This window comes from Perognathus longimembris, chromosome 7, assembly GCF_023159225.1.
Source record: "Perognathus longimembris pacificus isolate PPM17 chromosome 7, ASM2315922v1, whole genome shotgun sequence".
NCBI lineage: Eukaryota > Metazoa > Chordata > Mammalia > Rodentia > Heteromyidae > Perognathus > Perognathus longimembris.
Window position 1 is genome coordinate 53,342,844 of NC_063167.1, and position 20,548 is coordinate 53,363,391.

Sequence of the window (20,548 nt, forward strand, 5' to 3'; positions counted from 1 at the left end):
GGCACAAATACCTGCCTTTGCAGAAGTTGGCATAGCAACTCTGCATTTTCACTGATGAGTCACAGCAAACAGATGCATGAAACAACTACTGAATATGCTTGCTTCTTCACAAAGTGGTTAAATCTCATAAAGCACTTGAGACTTCTTTTCAGAAATTCTCATTCTAATAACTTCAGCTAGTTCATTTGCTGAACAGAAGATATTCATGATTCACAGAAAGATTTATATTTTCCCAGTATAAATAAGCTGTCATTTAGACAGAAATAAGTAAGTCATTTCTCTGAAAAAAGACACAATTCTCTGTTAACTAGAAAATGGCAGCCCCTCCCCCATAAGCTTTCTGTGTTGCTTTTAAAAAATACATTCACTGTAAAAGATTGTTTACCTGTTGGCAGTAGGTCCTTGGAAATTTGGATCATATGTCCTTGGTTCACCTGCATTTAAAACAAAGATCTTGTTAAGCAAATAAGCGATGGAACAGCAAATAAATACATACAAAATATAAAGAAAGATTGACATTGTTTGGTGCAATGTCAAATTCCCTCTTTGGTCTAGTGAAACATTATATGTGCCTGGGTTACAGTTGTTAATTTCTTTTCCTCTCTTTAGCTAGAAACAAGACTAGAACTGACTATATCTCCTCCTACTGTCCAGAGCAGCATCATTGGGAAGTATGTCCAGAGGAGCAAAACGAGAATCCCTTCTGATCTGCTACATTTGCCATTGCCCAGGACTGCTTACTTATCCCAGCAGAGTCCAGAGAGATCCATTCCAGAAGTGACATTTTTGTGGAAGACTGGAACAAAAGAGAAAGTACGAGTATCTTTGGTAAGTGAGACTAGAATTTTATTATATTTTGTAAATACTTATTTACTACTTTTTATGTGCATTGAATAACTTTTGTTTTTAAAGGGGCCATCAGAGAAACAGGGACAGTATAAAATCAATTACATTACAAGACAGAACATGATAACAGTAAAGTGTGCAAAACTAGTGCTATGAGAGTCCTAGGGAAAGGCAAGTCCCATTCAATGGAGAACAGTAAGGAGGGGCTCATAGAGATTTAATAGTTGTAGAAGGACAGGTAAAATTTACATGTAAAGAGTTGAACTGAATAAAATATATATGTGGTAAGAAATAATCTTTGGTAGCAGTGGTGAAAAGATTAGACTAATTGGAGTGATGGATAATGGGGTAGAAGGAAGAAGGAAGACAAAATAAGGCAAGTTGAAATAAGGCTGAATATGTAGTGAAGAACCACATCACATAAAGGTTAAAAAAAAACTGGATGAAATTTATTTCATAGAGGATAGGCCACAGAGATCCATAGAAAGCTCGTGAACCAAGTATAAGCACAGTAGAAGAAACATTTAGAAAGCGCAATCTAAGCTGGGTACTGGTGGCTTATGCCTTTACTTCTAGCTACTGAGGAAGCTAAAGCCTGGAACATTGTGGTTCAAAAATCAGCCCAGAGAGAAAAGTTCTTGAGATTCCATATCCAACTAACTATCAAAATGCCAGATTGGAGCTAGCTATGAGTAAAAAACAAACAAACAAACAAACAAAAGAGCCAAATGAGAAAGGCCTGAGTTCAAGCCCCTGTACCAGCACAAGAAGAAGTTGAAAAGAAGGACAAAAGAAGGAGAACAAAGTGGAAGAAGAAAAAGAGAAGAAGGAGGAGGAGGAGAAAAGAAGTTGTAAAAGAAGGAAAAGGAAGAAGAGGAGGAATATACAAGTTGTTCTACAATGAGCAAAGCCAAAGAAAGTAATAAAAACCTACTGCAAAACAAATGTGGAGTTATGTGAATCACTCCCTAAATTGTAGCAAAAATTCAAGATTCACCAAGAATGATAGTGTGGCTTAGAGTTTCAAATAAAAGCTCTGGAATCAGAATGCCTACTCAGTGTTACTTACTAGCAGGTAACAGTAGACAGGTGTTTTGACTATTGACATTTATATTTCCATATTTGTAAATGTGAATAGTAGAATCTATCCTATAAAGTTATGGCAATTAAATTAATGAACAGTAAAAGGGTTTGGTGTCTAGTACTTATAAACATCCATCAATCCTTATTATTAGTCTTGTAACCACATCAAAAAGACAAGTAGAACTTGATAGATGATAAAACTTAGGGGGTGGAAAAGAGGACTCAAAGATAGCCTCAATCAAGTGACTCCAAATCTTCTGAATAATCTTATAACAAAAGTAGTTGGGAATTATTTGCTTCACTTTAAAGATGAGAGAGCACATAGAGCCAACAAACATGTCCATAGTTACACAGTTGATTAATGATCTCCCTGGAAGCTACAAACTGCTGGCCAGTTGTAAATAAAATGATCCCACAGTCTACTATGCAATGTCAACCCCAAAGGAAAATGTGTAAAATACTTCCTTGTTTGAAAAAAATAGAAATGTCTATGTACTTCAGTGACAATTTCCCTGAAGTATTTTCAACCTCTTTTATTCAGACAACCTGTATACGTGCCTTACTGTAACAGACAATTTTAGGAGTGTCTTTCTTCTTTTCTATGGGACTAATCCATGTGTCCCATTCCACAAAGGTGAGTCTAGCAGCCAAGGTTCTCTCCTGTGTCTGTCCTGGCCTTGGATCACTGGATCTGATTTGGACCCTGGATCCAAACTGGACCAAAATTTCTATCCCAGGAGTTCTGAGTAAAAGTGGTTAGTGAATTATAGTCATTAGAAGATGGGAACTTCAAGAACCTTGAAGATTAGTGATGAAGAGAAATCTGAGAATTTTAGGAATTTCAGAAGGAAATTACCAACAGAAATGTACTAATAGAAGCAGAAATAGAGACTTGGAGGCACCATGGAGGAGTAACACCGCCACTGCGACAAGGTTGGCTTCAATGCCGATGAAGCTCACAATATTGTCAAAGAGTGTATAGATGGGGTTTTAGGAGGTGAGGACTACAACTACAACAGTATCAACCAGTGGACTACAAGCATAGTGGAGCAATCCCTAACTCATTTGCTTAAGTTGGGGAAAGCAAACAAATACATTGTGACTTGTGCTGTGGTCCAGCGAAGTGCATACGGCTTTCACACAGCCAGCTCATGTTTTTGGGATACCACTTCTGATGGAACCTGTACTGTAAGATGGGAGAACCGAACCATGAATTGCATTGTTAATGTTTTTGCCATTGCGATTGTCCTGTAACTCACTAAGACAGGATGGGCTGAAGCCAGTAACTTAAGAATTTGTCAGTATATCCTTTCTGAACAGCATAATAGTTACTTATTCATGTGCTAGATGATTAGTGTGCAACATGCTTCAAAGCTGTTACAAAACTGAATATATTCTAATTAAGTTGGAGGATTAGCTCATTCTACATGGCATCATTTAAATATGAAATTAATAAATGTTAGCAAAAGATAAGTGCAGAAATGTGGCATGATATAAAACCATAATCTTATATTTATACCAGCTTTTTACTAACATCATTAATGTCCCTAAGGAACCGGGAAAAAAAAAAAAACATTCAGATACATTATCTTTTAGCTACAGAATTTAACAGGGATATAAATATGTGAACAAAAAAGCTGCAAGAATAAATGTGGAAAATCATATTAATTAGTTATTAACTTTTAAATTTCTTTCCTTCATTTATTTGCCGACAATACAAAGTGGGAAGTAATTTTGTTCTTTTTTTTTTCATTTTATCACATGTTACTGTAGGCCTTCTGGTGAATCTATTTTTTTTAATTCAGTTTTTTTGGATTTAAACTTGAAGTTGAATTAAAATTGATAAACCCAAATTTTACAGTTTAGCAAAATTAGTTACAGCATATGATGAAGAGTACATGATTCAGACAATTGCCTTACAATCTCCTCTTTCCATGTGGAACAAACATTTATTGAATGCCTGTTGTGAGCATATTTCTCTACTATGCAGTGCAGTTATCAACAAACTGTTGGAATGCTAAGCTTCTTTTGGCAGCTGTTTAGTTGGAGAAGTAGTGTTTATGTTTGAGGAAGAAAAACTGAGATGTTTGACAAGAGGGGGAAAAGTGAAGTGTGGTTATTCATGTAGAAGGAAGCAAACTGAAAAGAACTTATTGGTAAAAAAGAAAAGAACTTATTGGTGACTAAGCTGTAGCTATAATTTTAAGAGTTGTTCTTGGTATGTACAACATATGAAGCACCTAGTTAAAGGCCTTATTAGGGCTGGGGATATAGCCTAGTGGCAAGAGTGCCTGTCTCGGTATACCCAAGGCCCTATGATCGATTCCCCAGCACCACATATACAGAAAACGGCCAGAAGCGGCGCTGTGGCTCAAGTGGCAGAGTGCTAGCCTTGAGCAGGAAGAAGCCAGGGACAGTGCTTAGGCCCTGAGTCCAAGGCCCAGGACTGGCCAAAAAAAAAAGGCCTTATTAATCTTAACCACAAATGTGGTAAATTTAATGTACACTCATATGTAAATAATTTAATAAGAGACGTATTGCGTGTGGCTCAAACTAAGCGGAGTACGTGTAAATGAAAAGTATACAATCATTAGCGGGTTATCTAATATCGCAGGGCTTATGAAATATATTTAAATTTATTAAGAAAACAACAGATAAAATTAGGGTACACCACTCATCACCAAATGTGAAGTCAATCTGCTATTTAACCTTGAACACAAAAATCAATCTCTCCTATTACCACTGACACCAATACATGTAGAAACTGGAATTGTGATTCACTGACATTTGGGGAAAAAGCATCCTTGTAGGAATACTATCTGCATGGTTGACACTTTGCTAAATAACAAAAATTGTTCAGTGTTTAAGAAGAAGGATGAAAGGATATGGTTTAATGCAGTGATCTGTGATTTTGATATATCAGAAATTCTAAGTCATTGTCTTTATGTTACTTTATGCTGCTGGCTTTTGTGCCCCTGGAGCTTATAATAGTGACCAAAATATCTGTTCAGTAAAGGCTTGTTTTTGATTATTGTTGTTGAAGCCTCATTTAAAAAATTAATCATATCTCATGAGCTTGCTATCTACTCTGTTTCTAGTTAAGATATAATAAAATTATATCCCTGTGCTGTAAAAAAAAAAAGGCAGAAATAGAAATGTTGATGACCTGCAGCTTCTTCATCTATTCCTGCCATTGCAAACATTATACTGAATTTCCATTGGTATTTTTTTTCTGGTTACCCACCCTTATTTCAATGCTAGAAATTGAGTGCATGGTCTTACGGATGCTAAGGAAATGCTCTACCACTATATATATCACAAGCACAAGTACTCCTTTTGTTTTTAGCTGGTTCAAATTGGTAACATACAACTAGATATCTTACTAATTCACTGTTTATTTCTTTGTTTCTTTTCTTTTTCTATTTGTTATTATCTTTGTGTAGTTGTACAAAGGAATGTCCACTTAACAAAGCAGTTTATTAATACAATGCATTATGATCAGTGTCATCCCTTTCAACATTTTCATCCCATATGCACCTCTTTCCTCATTCTTAATTTTGTAGTTTATACACTGAATTCTTGACTGTATTCTTCCTCTCTTCTCTTCATTTGTTTACTCTTTTCCCCTTAATGCCACCCAACCCTTTTCTAGTTCAAGTTTGGGGGGGGGGGGAGGGTTGAGCTAATGGCATAGTTACTTCTTTTAAGTTTTTGTGCACTAGTGCTCTACCACTTGAGCCACAGCTCCACTTCTGTCTTTTTGCTAGTTAATTGGAGGTAAGAGTCTCACAGACTGTCCTGTTCAGGCTGCCTCTAAATCACTATCCTCAGATCTTAGCCTCCTGAGGATTACAGAAATAAGCTACCAACAACAAGATATACTCTGTTTTCTTGACTTACATTTCAACAATTCATTTTGACAATATTTATTATGTTAACAATATATATATTTTTTTTTTGCCAGTCCTGGGCCTTGGACTCAGGGCCTGAGCACTGTCCCTGGCTTCTTCCCGCTCAAGGCTAGCACTCTGCCACTTGAACCACAGCGCCGCTTCTGGCCGTTTTCTGTATATGTGGTGCTGGGGAATCGAACCTAGGGCCTCGTGTATCCGAGGCAGGCACTCTTGCCACTAGGCTATATCCCCAGCCCAACAATATTTATTGCTATAAACTGGGGGCAGGTATGTAAGGATGAACGATCTCTCAGTTGTACAAGCAACATAAACCAGCAATGTAATTCCAACATTCTGGGGTAAGAACTGTGGTTGAGACATTCAGAGGGTACCATGGGGCACAGAGGGGTCATGAATGGACAGGTTTCCAAATGTTCTGACAAATACCATTTCAGTAGCACTTTCTGCCTGTTTTCTGGCCCCACGCTGTTTGATCTGGTTCTTCCACTCTGATTTTGATTCTATATTATTCCTCATCCTAGATTGCAGTCCTGAATCTGGCTGACTTAACTAAAATACTGGGTTATAATTTGGTACCTCCTACCCACTGCAAATACTCTAGTTCTATAGATTCATAGCAGACCTAGGGAACCTGTATTTTTTTTATGTCTCAGCAAATAATTACAATGCACAGAAAATTCTGGAAACGACTAAGATGCTTGATTGCACTCTAATGGTCACAATTTCTATCTTAGTTTCTTCATAATCCTTAATCCTGGCTCTCAAAAAAAAAGACAAAATGTAATGGAATGAACAAAGAGAAAGATAGATCATCATGGCATATATGAGCTTTGGGAAACACTGCAATTAGGGATTAAAAGCAAAATAAACTAGTTGTTGGAAGAGACATAAAAATAATATTCAGGCAGCCAGCGGGAGGAGGCCAAGATGGTGGCGGCCGTGGTCAGCTGTGCGCATTGGCTGTGGAGGGGGACCGGCGTCCAGCGAGGCCTGCTGCCTCCGGCAGCTGAGCCAGACCCAAAGGCCTCCTGATTATCCCGGCTTTGTGGAGTCTTCAGATGAGTACCTGTTCGTGGAGCGTCTCTTACCCCCTACCAGCATCCCAAAGCCCGCGAAGCATGAACATTATCCCACACCTAGTGGCTGGCAGCCTCCCAGAGACCCCCCCCACCCAACCTGCCCTACTTTGTGCGGCGCTCCCGGATGCACAACGTCCCTGTCTACAGGGATATCATACACGGCAATCGCCACATGACTGTGATCCGGAAAGTAGAAGGGGACATATGGGCTCTGCAGAAGGATGTGGAAGACTTTTTGAGCCCACTCCTTGGGAAGAAACCAGTCACCCAGGTTCATGAGGTGACAGGTACTCTGCGGGTCAAGGGCTACTTTGATGAGCAACTTAAAGCCTGGCTTCTTAAGGGCTTCTGAGCCCCACTGTGCAGCCTGTTGGCGTTGTCCCACGCAGACTGGAGGCCAAGGGACCTCAAGAGGGGGGAATTGGACATTGGAGCCTTTGGGGACAGGATCCAAAAGGCTGCTCAGTGAGTGAGGCTAAAGGGCTTTAAGTGTTAGGCCTTGATTGACTAAGGGAGAAATGGGACCCTTCCACACAGGGTCCACTGGGAGAGAATACTGGCTGCCGTCCCTCCACTCACTGTGGCTTGTTTCTTCGGGCTTCTTTGATCTAGTTTTTCAAATTCCAGGGCTTATCACCTGGTGGAAGCAGTTGCCCAACATTGTTTGGGAGCGTTCACAGGCTAGACCCACTGGGCATACATCCTTTATCCCCGGGATCTTCCCCAGCTCTTGGTCTAGGCAAGATTTGGCTTGGTGGAGATTGTGGAAACAGGGTCCTGAGGAGCATCTTTAAGTTCCAAAAGAAAAGCACCGAATGTCAGGTCTGTCCGAGAGGTTAGGAGACCCAGTCCTGGTCCCTGCTCCATTCCAAACCAATTGGCATGGCCAAGTTTCCAGTGCCACAGGTTACATGGTTTGCTTTGGCTGGCCTGGCCACAAGGGGGCGTCTGGATGCTTCTCAGCCCAGCCCAAGGCCATCCTCAAGGCTGCCCATCTAATCCAAGCGGCCCGGGGTTTGCAGGTAGGTAGAAGCCTGGAGGCACAGGTCCTTGACACCCTTGCCATGCATCCTTCCCACTCCATAGCAACAAGCCTTCACACTCGTCCCACCTTCAGAGCCAGGGGAGCCCAAGTCCTGAATTCCCACTCCCACCTCCCCATCAAACTGGCTAAGGCAGTGTTTGTCTCCTGGCTACCCTACTTATCTCTAACCTAGGGCAGAGGGTGTTGAAGCTCTCTGGGGCTCAGTTTCCCCATATGTAAAGCAGTCAAGCCTTTCTTGTTGATCCTGGAGATTCAGACCCTTCACGAGTCCGCAGCCTGGGCCAGGGAAAGGAGCCTGGCCTAGATCCTAAACACAAGTCCCACCAGTTATTAATGCAAGTTTTTATTTGGCCGTATATACAATTTGTACAATATTTACAAATTAAATAATCATCTGAAAAAAGATAATATTCAAAAAGGTCAATGAATTTCAGGAAAGAGAAATAATCATAAATTCCACATAAAGATAATTATTAAATGAATATTTATTCATACCAGGGTATCCTATAATTGCATTACACACAGTGTGCCATCTTGTTCATTTCAGTTAGAATGTCATATGAAATGGACTCCCATAGCACAATAACCCTTTTATATTTATTATTATTACTTAGTGTATCCAGTAGTTCTCTGAAATATGCCACTGTTACATCATTTTACAGATTGGGAAACAAAGACAAAGAAGAGTGAGCTAGCTTGCTTTAGTCCATTAACCCCAAAAGAGGGCAAACTGGTATTGGACATGACATAGTCTAATTCCAAAGCCTGTTTGGAATTGCCTGATAGTTATTCACTGATGATCTTAGAGTCATTCCACACACAAATGCTGAGTGCAGACAGACTGCAAGGGCTAACAACTTATATTGATCCCACAATTATCTGCTTTTTACACTAAAGGTAGACAGAACTAGTTTAAAAGTATTTAAGTTAGCTTTCAGTGTTGATGGATATGTACCTCACCAAGTGAAAAGGGAGATTACAGTGTGAAAGACTTTCCTGAAAAGCTGGTACTTTGAGATTCGAAATTCTAGCTGCCTTATATTTTAGTTGAAAAGACACTAAAACCACAGTCGAATGATAAGATTTAGCTGACTCCATAGAGTACTGAGAGCTGGAAAGTGATGACTTCACCCTGCCACATGTGCTAACAGAATATGTATTGTGATGCAAATTTTTTATTTCCTGCAAATCAATACAGGGTAATGCTTTCACAGAGGCCTCTCAGTGCTGTAATTGCATCTCTGGAATAAATAGACTGAGAGGCCAGCTAAAGAGTCACAGTGCTTCTCTGTTATATGGCTTGGCTAGCTGAATACAATTCATATTTCTCACTTAAAGAAAATGAAAAAACTAAAAGTAGGTGATATTCTATAAGCTTCTTAATTTTATTTGATATTTTGTTCACCAAATTATTATGACAATTGAATATCTGGAAAGCATTTTTTACTGGCAGCTACACATTTGTTATTGTAGTTACTGGTTTGCAATGCACCCTTGCAAAAATAATTTCTTTCCTAGAAATAATTCATGAAGATTAAGGAAAATAGTCCAGCTCATTAATTCAATTCTGAGAAGCTGGTACACATGACTCAGAAAGCAAATTGGCAAGGTAAAATAGCTAGTGCTACTTTGAAAGACTCAATTCTTTAAAAGAAATATATTTCTCAAAGAAAATGTCAATATAGCTACCACTGATAAGCATAAAAATAAGGAATCCAAAACATTCACTTCATTCCTCCAGAAATATTTTCCTTTGGAGACAAGTTAATATAATTCAGAGACCAAAGGGCTGACACAGATGAGATGATTGAGGGTCTGAGAACTCAAAATCTACCAGTGTGAGCAATCAAGGCAAGCAACCTTCCCGCAAGAAGGCCAAAGTGGAGTTATACGAAATTAAAATTGGAGTTAATAGTCATCAATAGCCAGTTAAGAATTTCAAATAATTAAATCCTTGCTTTATTTTTTAGATATTTTTATTGTGTGATATCTATAAAAAGAGGCTTGCTATTTCATCTAAGATTTTCCTGTTCCTTCAAGTCTCAACAAAGGAGAAAGTAACCAGACTGAGGGCTATTTCTTTGCTGATTGTGTTCTCCCTTCTTAGCCCAGTAAAAATGGACTTTTGTGATCTAGCCCACATCACAAATCTTATTTTTCCCAGCTAACATTGGGTGTTAACTTTTGACAATTCTGTATTACCAATGGTTGTCTTCCAAAATCAGATGTTTTACCTACTCTCTTCCCTGTAATTCCCTCACAAATTCTCTACTCACTTTCAAAGGATTGAAGACTGACATTCTACTTGTTACTGTGTCAGGAGGTAGAGCCCACTTTAGCTATAAATTAGAGCTCATTTGTCATCACATAATGCCGTCACAGAGCAGCTATTTGCATCCTCTAAGACACAGATCTATTATTTGCATTTTGAGCATAACACACACCATCATAAGACATTTGCTTATATGTTGCACTAATGAGAACAATGGTTCCCTAAATGTCCATGTCCTATCCCAGATCCTGGAAACATGTCATTTGATGCACAAAAGAGAACTATGCTGATGTAATCTAACTAAAGTACATGAGATAGGAAGATTATTTTCAACAATTCTGCATGAATCTTCTGCAATCACTAAGGACCTAAAATGGGTAATGGAAAGAAAAGAAAGGACAAAAAGGAACAAGACAAACAAAGTTAAAGTAATGTGATGTTGAGAAACTCAACTAGCCATTGCTGGCTTTGAAGATTGATTTGAAGCTTGAAATCACAAGCTGATGAGTACAGAAACTTCTAGAAGCTGGGAAATGGGGCAAAAGAAAGAATGCTCTAGATAGAATGCTCCCTGCCCAATGCCTTCATTTTATATAACTGAAAACTATTGTGGGTTTCTGAGTGCCAGAATTATAAGATAATGAATTCATATTATTTTGTGGTAATTCATTATAGCAATGGGAAGCAATACATATATAGCCATTTCTCCTAGAAAGGGGATTTCTGTCTTGAAACTAGATTTTGATTACTGCTCTATTTCTATTATCTACTGTAATGTCTGGTAATACAAAATAGGCACTCAGTAAATATTTATGGAATAAATTTTAAAATGATGTCAATGTCATTTTAAAAGCCCATATCTTTAACTTAGGTCTTGAAAATACAAATGAAAGATCAATTCTGAGAATCACCAATGAATCAACTTAGATTTTGACTTAGATTAGAAGCAAGTTAATAGACTCCTAGAATTACACCGATGTGAACATTCTTTTCTCCCATCATTAACACTAATGCAGCATCCAATTTAATTTCAATATCAGTTTAGGGGGCTGAGTGTTGGGGCTTACACCTGTAGTCAAGCTACTTTGGAGGATAGAGATAGGAAAATCACAGTTTAAGGCCAGCCCAGATCAGGCCAAAACAACCACTATCAGCACAACAAAACTATTAGCACCTTATCAAAAGAAAACAAAGTGGACATGGCAACACACATCCATATCCCAGTCACTTAGGAAATTTATGTAGGAATACTGAAAGTATGACACTCTACCTAAAACAATGACTAAGCAAAAAATACTGAAGATGTGGTTCAATTGCCTAGCAAGCATAAGACTCTAGGTTCAAAAACCCAGTATTACAAAAAGAGAAAAAGAAACTAGTCAGATTTCACCAAGTAACTACAGGAAGAAGTAGCACAACCCAGTAAATAAAAACTGAACATCAAATTGCCTGGCACAAAATCTCTACCATCTACCCATACTAAGACAGTGGGAAAATTACTTTTTCCTGTCTAAATTTCCATTTTTGTCTCCATAAAATGATAGTAGAGGGCCAGGAGCTAGTGGCTCACATCTATAATCCTAAGCAATCAGCAGGGTGAGATCTGAGGGTCACCGTTCAAGGTCAGATGGGCACAAAAAGTCCATGAGACTCTTACTTCCAATTAATCATCCAAGAGCCAGAAGTAGAGCTATGGTTCAAGTGGTAAAGGGCTTCTCACTTCCTTGAGCACAGAATCTAAGGGAGAGTGCCAAGACCCTAAGTTCAACCTCTAGATCCAGAAAAAAGATAGTAGAGGGAGAAAAATATGTATGACACAATGTCTTCCTTTGGAAAAGACCATCTAACATGAAAATCTATGTAAGTTACCCTAATACTAAAAGCAGATCACTGCAGAATCAATACATCCTAATGTATTGAAGTGATAAGTTCACTAGAAGTAACATCCATAATTCTAAAAGGTTTCTGGGGATTTTTTTTTCCATTTTGGTGAATGGAATTTTAATTTTGCTTATGGGAAAGCTGAACTAAAGCATGTGCTCAACTGTTACAACTTCACTGAGAGCAGGAAACACAGCAGCAGTTAAACAGGGGTGACATAATGCAAGGAATTGAAGTTAGACTTAAAAGCTCTTGGTGTTCTGAAAAGATAACACAGTTGTCTGGGTATTTATGTACCTGCACAATATACAGGAACAGGGAAGTTAAAGTAGATGAAGCAACAAGAGGATCACTGGCATATTCCAATCACCCACCCATACCCCATACTCTTGATAATGGTAGTTGCCAACTTAGGCTACCGAAGTGAAAGAGAAAGGAGGAAGACAATTCCAGAGAATTACAGAATCCATTTGTTGCGGGTGAAAGACAATTAGGTAATCATCACCTAATGACCACAATACTTCAAGCAGAAAATGATGCGCATTCCAGAAACTCTTCTCAGGCAGAAGCATGACCCCACATTAGATATAGTAAGATGAATGGAAATGCAAATGAGACTTCTTCAGCCCTGATTTCAAACAGTATTATAATACAGTGGTATCATAACTCTTCCAATCTGAGTAACTTCCTTAACATAGGGAATGCTGAATCATCCTATATTACATGTCAAATATCGTGATTTAATAAAGATTTTTACCTAATAGGGAGGATTTTTAAATAGTTCACAGTATCATTTGAAATAGTTTGCTTTCTATGACTACAAATAATGAACAATTCAGTCATAACTCTAGAGGTAGTACCTAAAAGGAGAACTCTACCTTCATGAAACAGCAAAAAGATAACATACATAAAGGTCTCCAGTTATTCATAGGCTGACTACACTAGTGCTGAGAGACTGACAGCAAGCATGGGAAGTACAGTTTTGAAAAAATGACTTTTTTTCACTACTGTGACAAAGCAGTGAATTTGTGCTAACAAACAGCCATGAATTATTGTATAATCACATATTCTCTTAGAATAAATAAAAAATTTCAATCAATAGTGACTTAAAAGTCAGTCTAGAAGCAAACAAGATCATGAAGTGAGTTTGAAGTTATCAGATTCAGTATTTGAATATTTCTTTCTAGCCAATTTTTATTTTATTACTCATCACAAGACACACACACACACACACATACACACACAGACACTCACAGTCCATGATTGAATCTACATAGAAGCAACTCCTTGATTTCTATTTATTTATTTATTTATTTATTTATTTATTTTTATTGTAAAGGTGATGTACAGAGAGGTTATAGTTACATAAGTCAAGTAATGCGTTCATTTCTTTTGAACAATGTTACCTCTTCCTGCATTCCTCATTTTCTCCCAGTATTTTCCTCACAGTTTCCTTACCCCACAAGTTATATAGTTCATTTTCAACACAGTATCTGCTAACTATGATTGCTGAATTAGTTCACCCTCTCTCCTACCATTTCTGTGCTTCCCCTACCTCTCTCTAAGCAGACAAAAAGTACACAGTAAAAAAACAGTAACAAAAGGGGAAAACCAAAAACAATTTAAAAACTCACAAAAAGTAAAATTAAAAAACTCTTGTTTCATCTCTTGGAGTTCATTTTAAGAAACACCATTTTATATGATCATATGACATAGCTACTAAGCCTTCGTGATCCCCTTCTAAGAATATCTTCCTTTGATCTCATTGTGTGAATATTAAGAATCCTGTTTAATTCATCCTGTACAAGTGTGCAACTCCTTATTTTCTGGGTTCATAAGCAATATACCTTCTAGTCACATGAGGCCCCTTTCCTATCTTCTAACAATTGCATGAACAACCACAACCAGAGGTGGAAAATGAGTAATATATCTGCTTCTCTATGAATAATATATCTGCTTCTCTTAAACATAAATATAAAATAACAAGTTACAGAAATAATCCAGAAAAGTAATAAGAACAGGAGAAATAATAGTTTTGACATTACATAAATATAAAAACTAATGTTTGTAAAGAAGGAAAAATAGTCTTTAGAGTTATAATTGAGTATAAAGAATTGTCAGGCTTACAGACTCATTTTATGAAGCCAGTATAACCCTCATCCCAAAACCAGGCAGAGACTCATCACGGAAAGAGGACTACAGACCAATCTCCCTGATGAACATAGATGGAAAAATTCTCAACAAAATTCTGGCCAATCGACTTCAAGAGGTCATCAAAAAAATCATACACCACGATCAAACTGGATTCATCCCAGGGATGCAAAGCTGGTTTAATATACGCAAGTCAATTAATGTAATCCACCACATCAACCGGAGCAAGGTAAAGAACCACATGGTTTTATCGCTGGATGCGGAAAAAGCGTTCGATAAAATCCAGCACCCATTTATGCTAAAAGCCCTGGAAAAACTGGGATTCCAGGGAACATTCCTGAATATAATCAAGGCAGTTTATGACGAACCAACAGCAAGCATAACTCTAAATGGTGAAAAACTAAAGCCATTCCCTTTAAAATCAGGAACAAGGCAGGGATGTCCACTCTCTCCCCTGCTCTTCAACATAGTACTAGAATTCCTAGCCAGAGCAATTAGGCAAGAAGAGAATATAAAGGGGATCCAAATAGGAAAAGATGAAGTTAAACTTTCTCTCTTCGCAAATGACATGATCCTATACCTAAAGAATCCCATAGACTCTACCCCCAAGCTACTAGAGCTGATCCAAAACTTTGGCAAAGTTGCAGGATATAAAATAAACCTTCAAAAATCAACGGCCTTTCTCTATGCTAACAACCCGAAGACCGAGGCTGAAATCAGGAAAGCAACTCCTTTTGCAATAGCCCCCAAAAACATAAAATACCTAGGAATAACCTTAACCAAAGAAGTGAAAGACCTCTTTGAAGAGAATTTTAAAAGCTTGAAAAATGAAATTAAGTCAGAACTAAGAAAATGGAAAAACCTCCCATGCTCCTGGATTGGGAGGATTAATATAATCAAAATGGCAATATTGCCAAAGGCTATCTACAAATTCAATGCAATACCCATTAATATCCCAACACCATTCTTTAATGAAATAGAGGAAGCAATCCAGAAATTCATATGGAACAATAAAAGACCTAGAATAGCAAAAACATTCCTAAGCAGAAAGAACAGTGCTGGAGGAATTACAATACCCAACTTCAAGCTGTATTATAAAGCTATAGTAATAAAAACAGCTTGGTATTGGCACCGGAACAGGCCTGAAGACCAATGGAACAGAATTGAAGACCCAGAATTAAACCCACAGAACTATGCCTACTTAATCTTTGATAAAGGAGCTAAAACAATAGTATGGAAGAAAGATAGCCTCTTTAACAAGTGGTGCTGGCAAAACTGGCTCAACACATGCAACAAACTAAAACTAGATCCTTATATATCACCCTGCACCAAAATCAATTCCAAATGGATTAAAGACCTTGAAATCAAAACAGGCACCCTGAAGACACTAAAGGAAGGAGTAGGAGAAACACTTGGGCTCCTTGGCACAGGACAGAACTTCCTTAACAAAGACCCTGAAAGGCTACAAATCAAAGAAAGGTTGGACAAATGGGACTGCATCAAACTCCAGAGCTTCTGCACGGCAAAGGACATAGCTCTCAAGATAAACAGAAAGCCCACAGACTGGGAGAAGATCTTTACCGGACATTCAACAGACAAAGGCCTCATCTCTAAAATATATGCAGAACTAAAAAAATTACCTTCTTCCAAAACAAAACTGCAAAGAACCAATAGCCCCCTCATCAAGTGGGCTAAAGACTTACAAAGAAACTTCTCTGATGAGGAAATGAGAATGGCCAATAGACATATGAAAAAATGCTCTACATCACTGGCCATAAAGGAAATGCAAATCAAAACAACATTGAGATTCCATCTCACCCCAGCAAGAATGTCATATATCAAGAAAACTAATAATAACAATTGTTGGAGGGGATGTGGCCAAAAGGGAACCCTACTTCATTGTTGGTGGGAATGTAAACTGGTTCAGCCACTCTGGCAAGCAGTATGGAGATTCCTCAGAAGGCTCAATATAGAACTCCCCTATGACCCAGCAGCCCCACTGTTGGGTATCTATCCAAAAGCCCACAAACAAAATCACAGTAATGCCACCAGCACAACAATGTTCATCGCAGCACAATTTGTCATAGCGAGAAGCTGGAACCAACCCAGATGCCCCTCCATAGATGAATGGATCAGGAAAATGTGGTACATTTACACAATGGAATTTTATGCCTCTATCAGAAAGAATGACATTGTTCCATTTGTAAGGAAATGGAAGGACTTGGAAAATGTTATACTAAGTGAAGTGAGCCAGACCCAAAGAAACATGGACTCTATGGCCTCCCTTATTGGGAATAATTAGTACAGGTTTAGGCAAGCCATAGCAGAGCATCACAAGATCCAATAGCTATACCCTTAGGAACACATAAGATGATGCTAAGTGAAATGAACTCCATGTTATGGAAACAAGTGATATATCACAGTTGTAACTACTTTCAACGTCCTATGTGTATGTGTAGTTTCTATTATTGATGATGTTCTTGTATCACCTTCCTATGTTTGTACCTACACTATCTCTGTAATCTTGTCTGAGTATATTGGAAACTGTGTTTACTGGTATTGGAAGTAGGAAATTCAAAGGGAATACCAAATTTGAGAGACACAGGGTAAAAAAAGAGAAATAACTACAAAAGCAATACTTGCAAAACTGTTTGGTGTAAGTGAACTGAACACCTGGGGGGGAGGGAAAGGGGGGGAGGGAGGGGGGCATGAGGGACAAGGCAACAAACAGTACAAGAAATGTATCCAATGCCCAACGTATGATACTGTAACCTCTCTGTACATCAGTTTGATAATAAAATTTGAGAAAAAAAAAAAAACAAATGTGGGAACAAATGCTGCTTATGTATTTGATTTGCTTGATTCATTTGGTCTTTCAAATTTCATAGTAACTATTATTGCATCCATCTTTTTCACAGGCATATTCTAAAAATTCTGTAAAACAAAAATAGCCTGTAGACAATTATGTAAATTTTCTTATATTTTAATATGTTTTTAGTTTAGTTTTTATTTTTGAGGGTCTTTTTTGAAATTTTCTTTGTCCCTCAATCCGAAGTAGAGCATTCACAACAGCTTTTCACAATGAGATTCTGGATGATGCATCACGACAAACAGATATGTTATTTTCTGTAGTTATGAATTTGTTATAAAATAATGCTTTCTTATTAAAATCTATGTGTTTATTGTAAAACTAAAAAAAAAAAAAGAATTGTCAGGCTTAAACTTAAGAATAAAAATTACCATAGGATAATAGTGAGAACTTGACATAAGAGTGCAGAAAGTAGATTGGCAGCTAGTGATAACATCTTCTTTGCTTTCTCATGCTATGCATAGGTTGCTTTGAGAAAGAACAAAATTAAACTGCTTATCGATGCTTATTATTGCCACAAATCAAGAAAAAGGAAGATAATAATTGTTGGAAAAGCGTCTCTATTGCAGGCACTAAAGAGTAGAAAAGAAAACATTGATTCTGTGTATTATTTCTACCCACAATGCACCATGAGTCAACAAATTTTAAAAAATAGCAAGAGTTATAGCATTGTTAGAATATGTATAATGCTTGCTATACTCATGGGATAACTGCAGAAAAACTGGGAAACCATGGGACAGGCCATTTTCTAGAATTACAAGAAAAAGGAAATAGAGAGAGCAAGGATACACACAACCTGCTACATGACCCACCTCCAAGCTGTGAGGAGAGTAGTCACAGACAGACAGAAAGAGAAAGAGAGTGAAGGGTGGGGGACTTCTTAAAAGTACATGAAAAATAGCAAAATAGAGAAGCATCAAGGTAAAATCTAGTGAATGTGAGAACTCAAAAAGAGGATATTACTCCTAGAGCCAATACAACTTCAAAGATATGTAACATAACAGAGTCAAGGAGCAAGGAGAACAGAAAAAATTGTCACAGGCTTCCCAAGATAAGAAGTCAACAGAGGTTCCCCATGAATCTGGGTCTCCAAAGGTCTACCCCTCAGAATCATAGCTACCCCACCCTTATGAAAGTTAGTTGGGCAGTGAGTAGAAAAACAGGAGGAAGTGCCTCACTTGAATTCTCAGTGTCCGTGAATGGCTCAACTTGTAGGTGTTTGTAGAAAGCTGTCATAAAAACAACTGTTGGAACACACCTTCACTCTAAATTGTTAGATCATTTTTCAAAGTCAAATATGCAGCTCACCTTTAAAATATGTAAGTCATTCTGCTCAGTAGCCTGAGCAGAATAATATAAACTCCAGCTTGTTGATAATCACATGAAATATAAATGGACAAAATACATTTATAAAAAATAAAAGTCATCATATTGGATTAAAGCAAGATTCAAGTCTAAGCTATGGACAGATCTAACACAATGAGAACTAAAAAACATTGAAGCAAAATAATGAAAACAATAAGACATATAAATATTAATCAAAAGAAAAAGGATGTGGATAATGTCTAAAAATGGGAATTATAGCCAAACATATTACCAAAAAAGTTACTTGTAATGACAAAAGTTGAATTAACCAAGATGCAATATCTTTAAATATAAGCACATAAAAAACTTAAAATGTAAATGTCCAGTGCTAACAAAAAGAAAAATCCAAAATCATAGCAGAGATCTTGATATGCTTTCACAACATTTTATCAAATACTATAAGCAAATTGATAATCTAATCTGCATTTTGTGATTATCCTGTCCTTGTTTTTTTTCATATAGTTTACCAGGTATTATACAATACAAAATGTATTTAATACATTTTATTACTTTTGGATTTACAAATATGGAACCATGTGATGTTTTTTACTATTACTATTATGTTTATTAGATTTTAAAAGATGTATATTCTGTGTTTTTATCTCTCTTTTCTTTCTCTGCCTCCATCTATCATTCTATTACTTTGAATCTTTCTCTCTCTTTCTCCAATGCATGCATGTGTACATGTACAAAGAGAGAGAAATGGGGAAACATTAAAATTTCTCCTAAACATGAAGTCTAAAATTATTGCTTTAGACTCAAGAAACTCAGGTTCTTCCACTCAATCAACCATCACAGGGAATCTACTACTGTCATCTGGATCACAGCTGCAAAAATCTGTGCAAATTTAATAAATCACTTCTCTAAGAAACACATTGTATTATTTTGCCTATACATTAGTCACCACTCAATTTTTGTTTATTACCTCCCAGCCTTAATAAGATACGACCTCTAAGAGGGCGAAGATTTTCTCCATTTCGTTCACACTATGTGTCCCACTTCTCAGAAGAGTACTGCAGGCACAAAGCAGAGGGTGATTATGTGATAAGAACAAGTAATGGAGCTGTTTTTAAAAGTTACTTGTGTTGGTACTTTTTATTCTTTCCCTAATATAAGCTGATGTCAGTTATGATTTTTTTACAGTGCTTCTCCTGCAATTATTTATTAGAACACACCACAAAACTGACTTAAGAAGTGCTATGCTTTCACATTTTAAAACTCTGACAGACAGCCAGGTTTCCAACTCACATCTCGCAATGACACCATGGTGACAAAGTCACCAGGTAGGATTAACACATGAACTTCCCGGTACTTTTCATTCACTGAGGCTGCCTCTATGACATTTTTGGGAAATGTCTCCTGCTGAGGCAGCTAAGAATGGGAGGCCATTCCAACCTGAGGAACATAATGAAACAAAAATACTGGCAATATTGAACCAATTACCAACATTCTTACAAGATTCTTCTTCCACATTGCATTCAAGGCCTGCAGAAGAACACAGTAGCATCCTTCCAATATTGTTTTTCAAAAATGTAAAATATTTTAGAACCCACATGTCAATGAATTGAGGGGGTTCGAACAAAATTTCTAATAAACACAACTTCTTTCGTTTCATCATTGCACTTTTCTGTCTCTTGAGACATAAACTCTCCTGAGCCTTCCAAGACCACATGAAACTCTCCTGGGAAATACAGATTGCTCCCTGGAGGGATTTTGTATGTGCACTGCATGTAGCTGTATTCAGGCATGCACTTAATGCATTCTGGATATAATTCAGCTTCCATTTTATCCTTTCTTTCATTCTGAAGGCTTCCTTAGTGATGAGCAACTGAATTAAGGTAGAAAGAAGAGCTTACAAAATAAGCCAGTGGTCAAAACAACTAATTCTTGAGTTCTTAACTGAAACTTTGTACTTTTTCCCATTCTGCCAGAAAGCTCTAGACTCTCTGAGATATTTATTCCCTATTGAGGTAGATTAAGCAGCATTATAACCCAAATAAAAGAACCTATGATCTTTTCTATGCCAAGATGAAGATGATTGAG

General features: G+C 37.5%; 1 protein-coding gene and 2 pseudogenes across 3 annotated transcripts in view; 2 read left to right on the forward strand and 1 right to left on the reverse strand.

The window, feature by feature from the left end:
- Positions 1-20,548, reverse strand: part of Slc44a5 (solute carrier family 44 member 5) — a 267,031-nt gene that overhangs the window by 114,687 nt on the left and 131,796 nt on the right. For all 3 annotated transcript variants that reach the window (XM_048351603.1, XM_048351605.1, XM_048351602.1), the window contains one exon: positions 386-434. In XM_048351603.1, the coding sequence (XP_048207560.1) occupies positions 386-434 (49 nt within the window). The remainder of the gene's footprint in view (positions 1-385; positions 435-20,548) is intronic.
- Positions 2,833-3,183, forward strand: LOC125355312 (annotated as a pseudogene).
- Positions 6,216-7,377, forward strand: LOC125354409 (annotated as a pseudogene).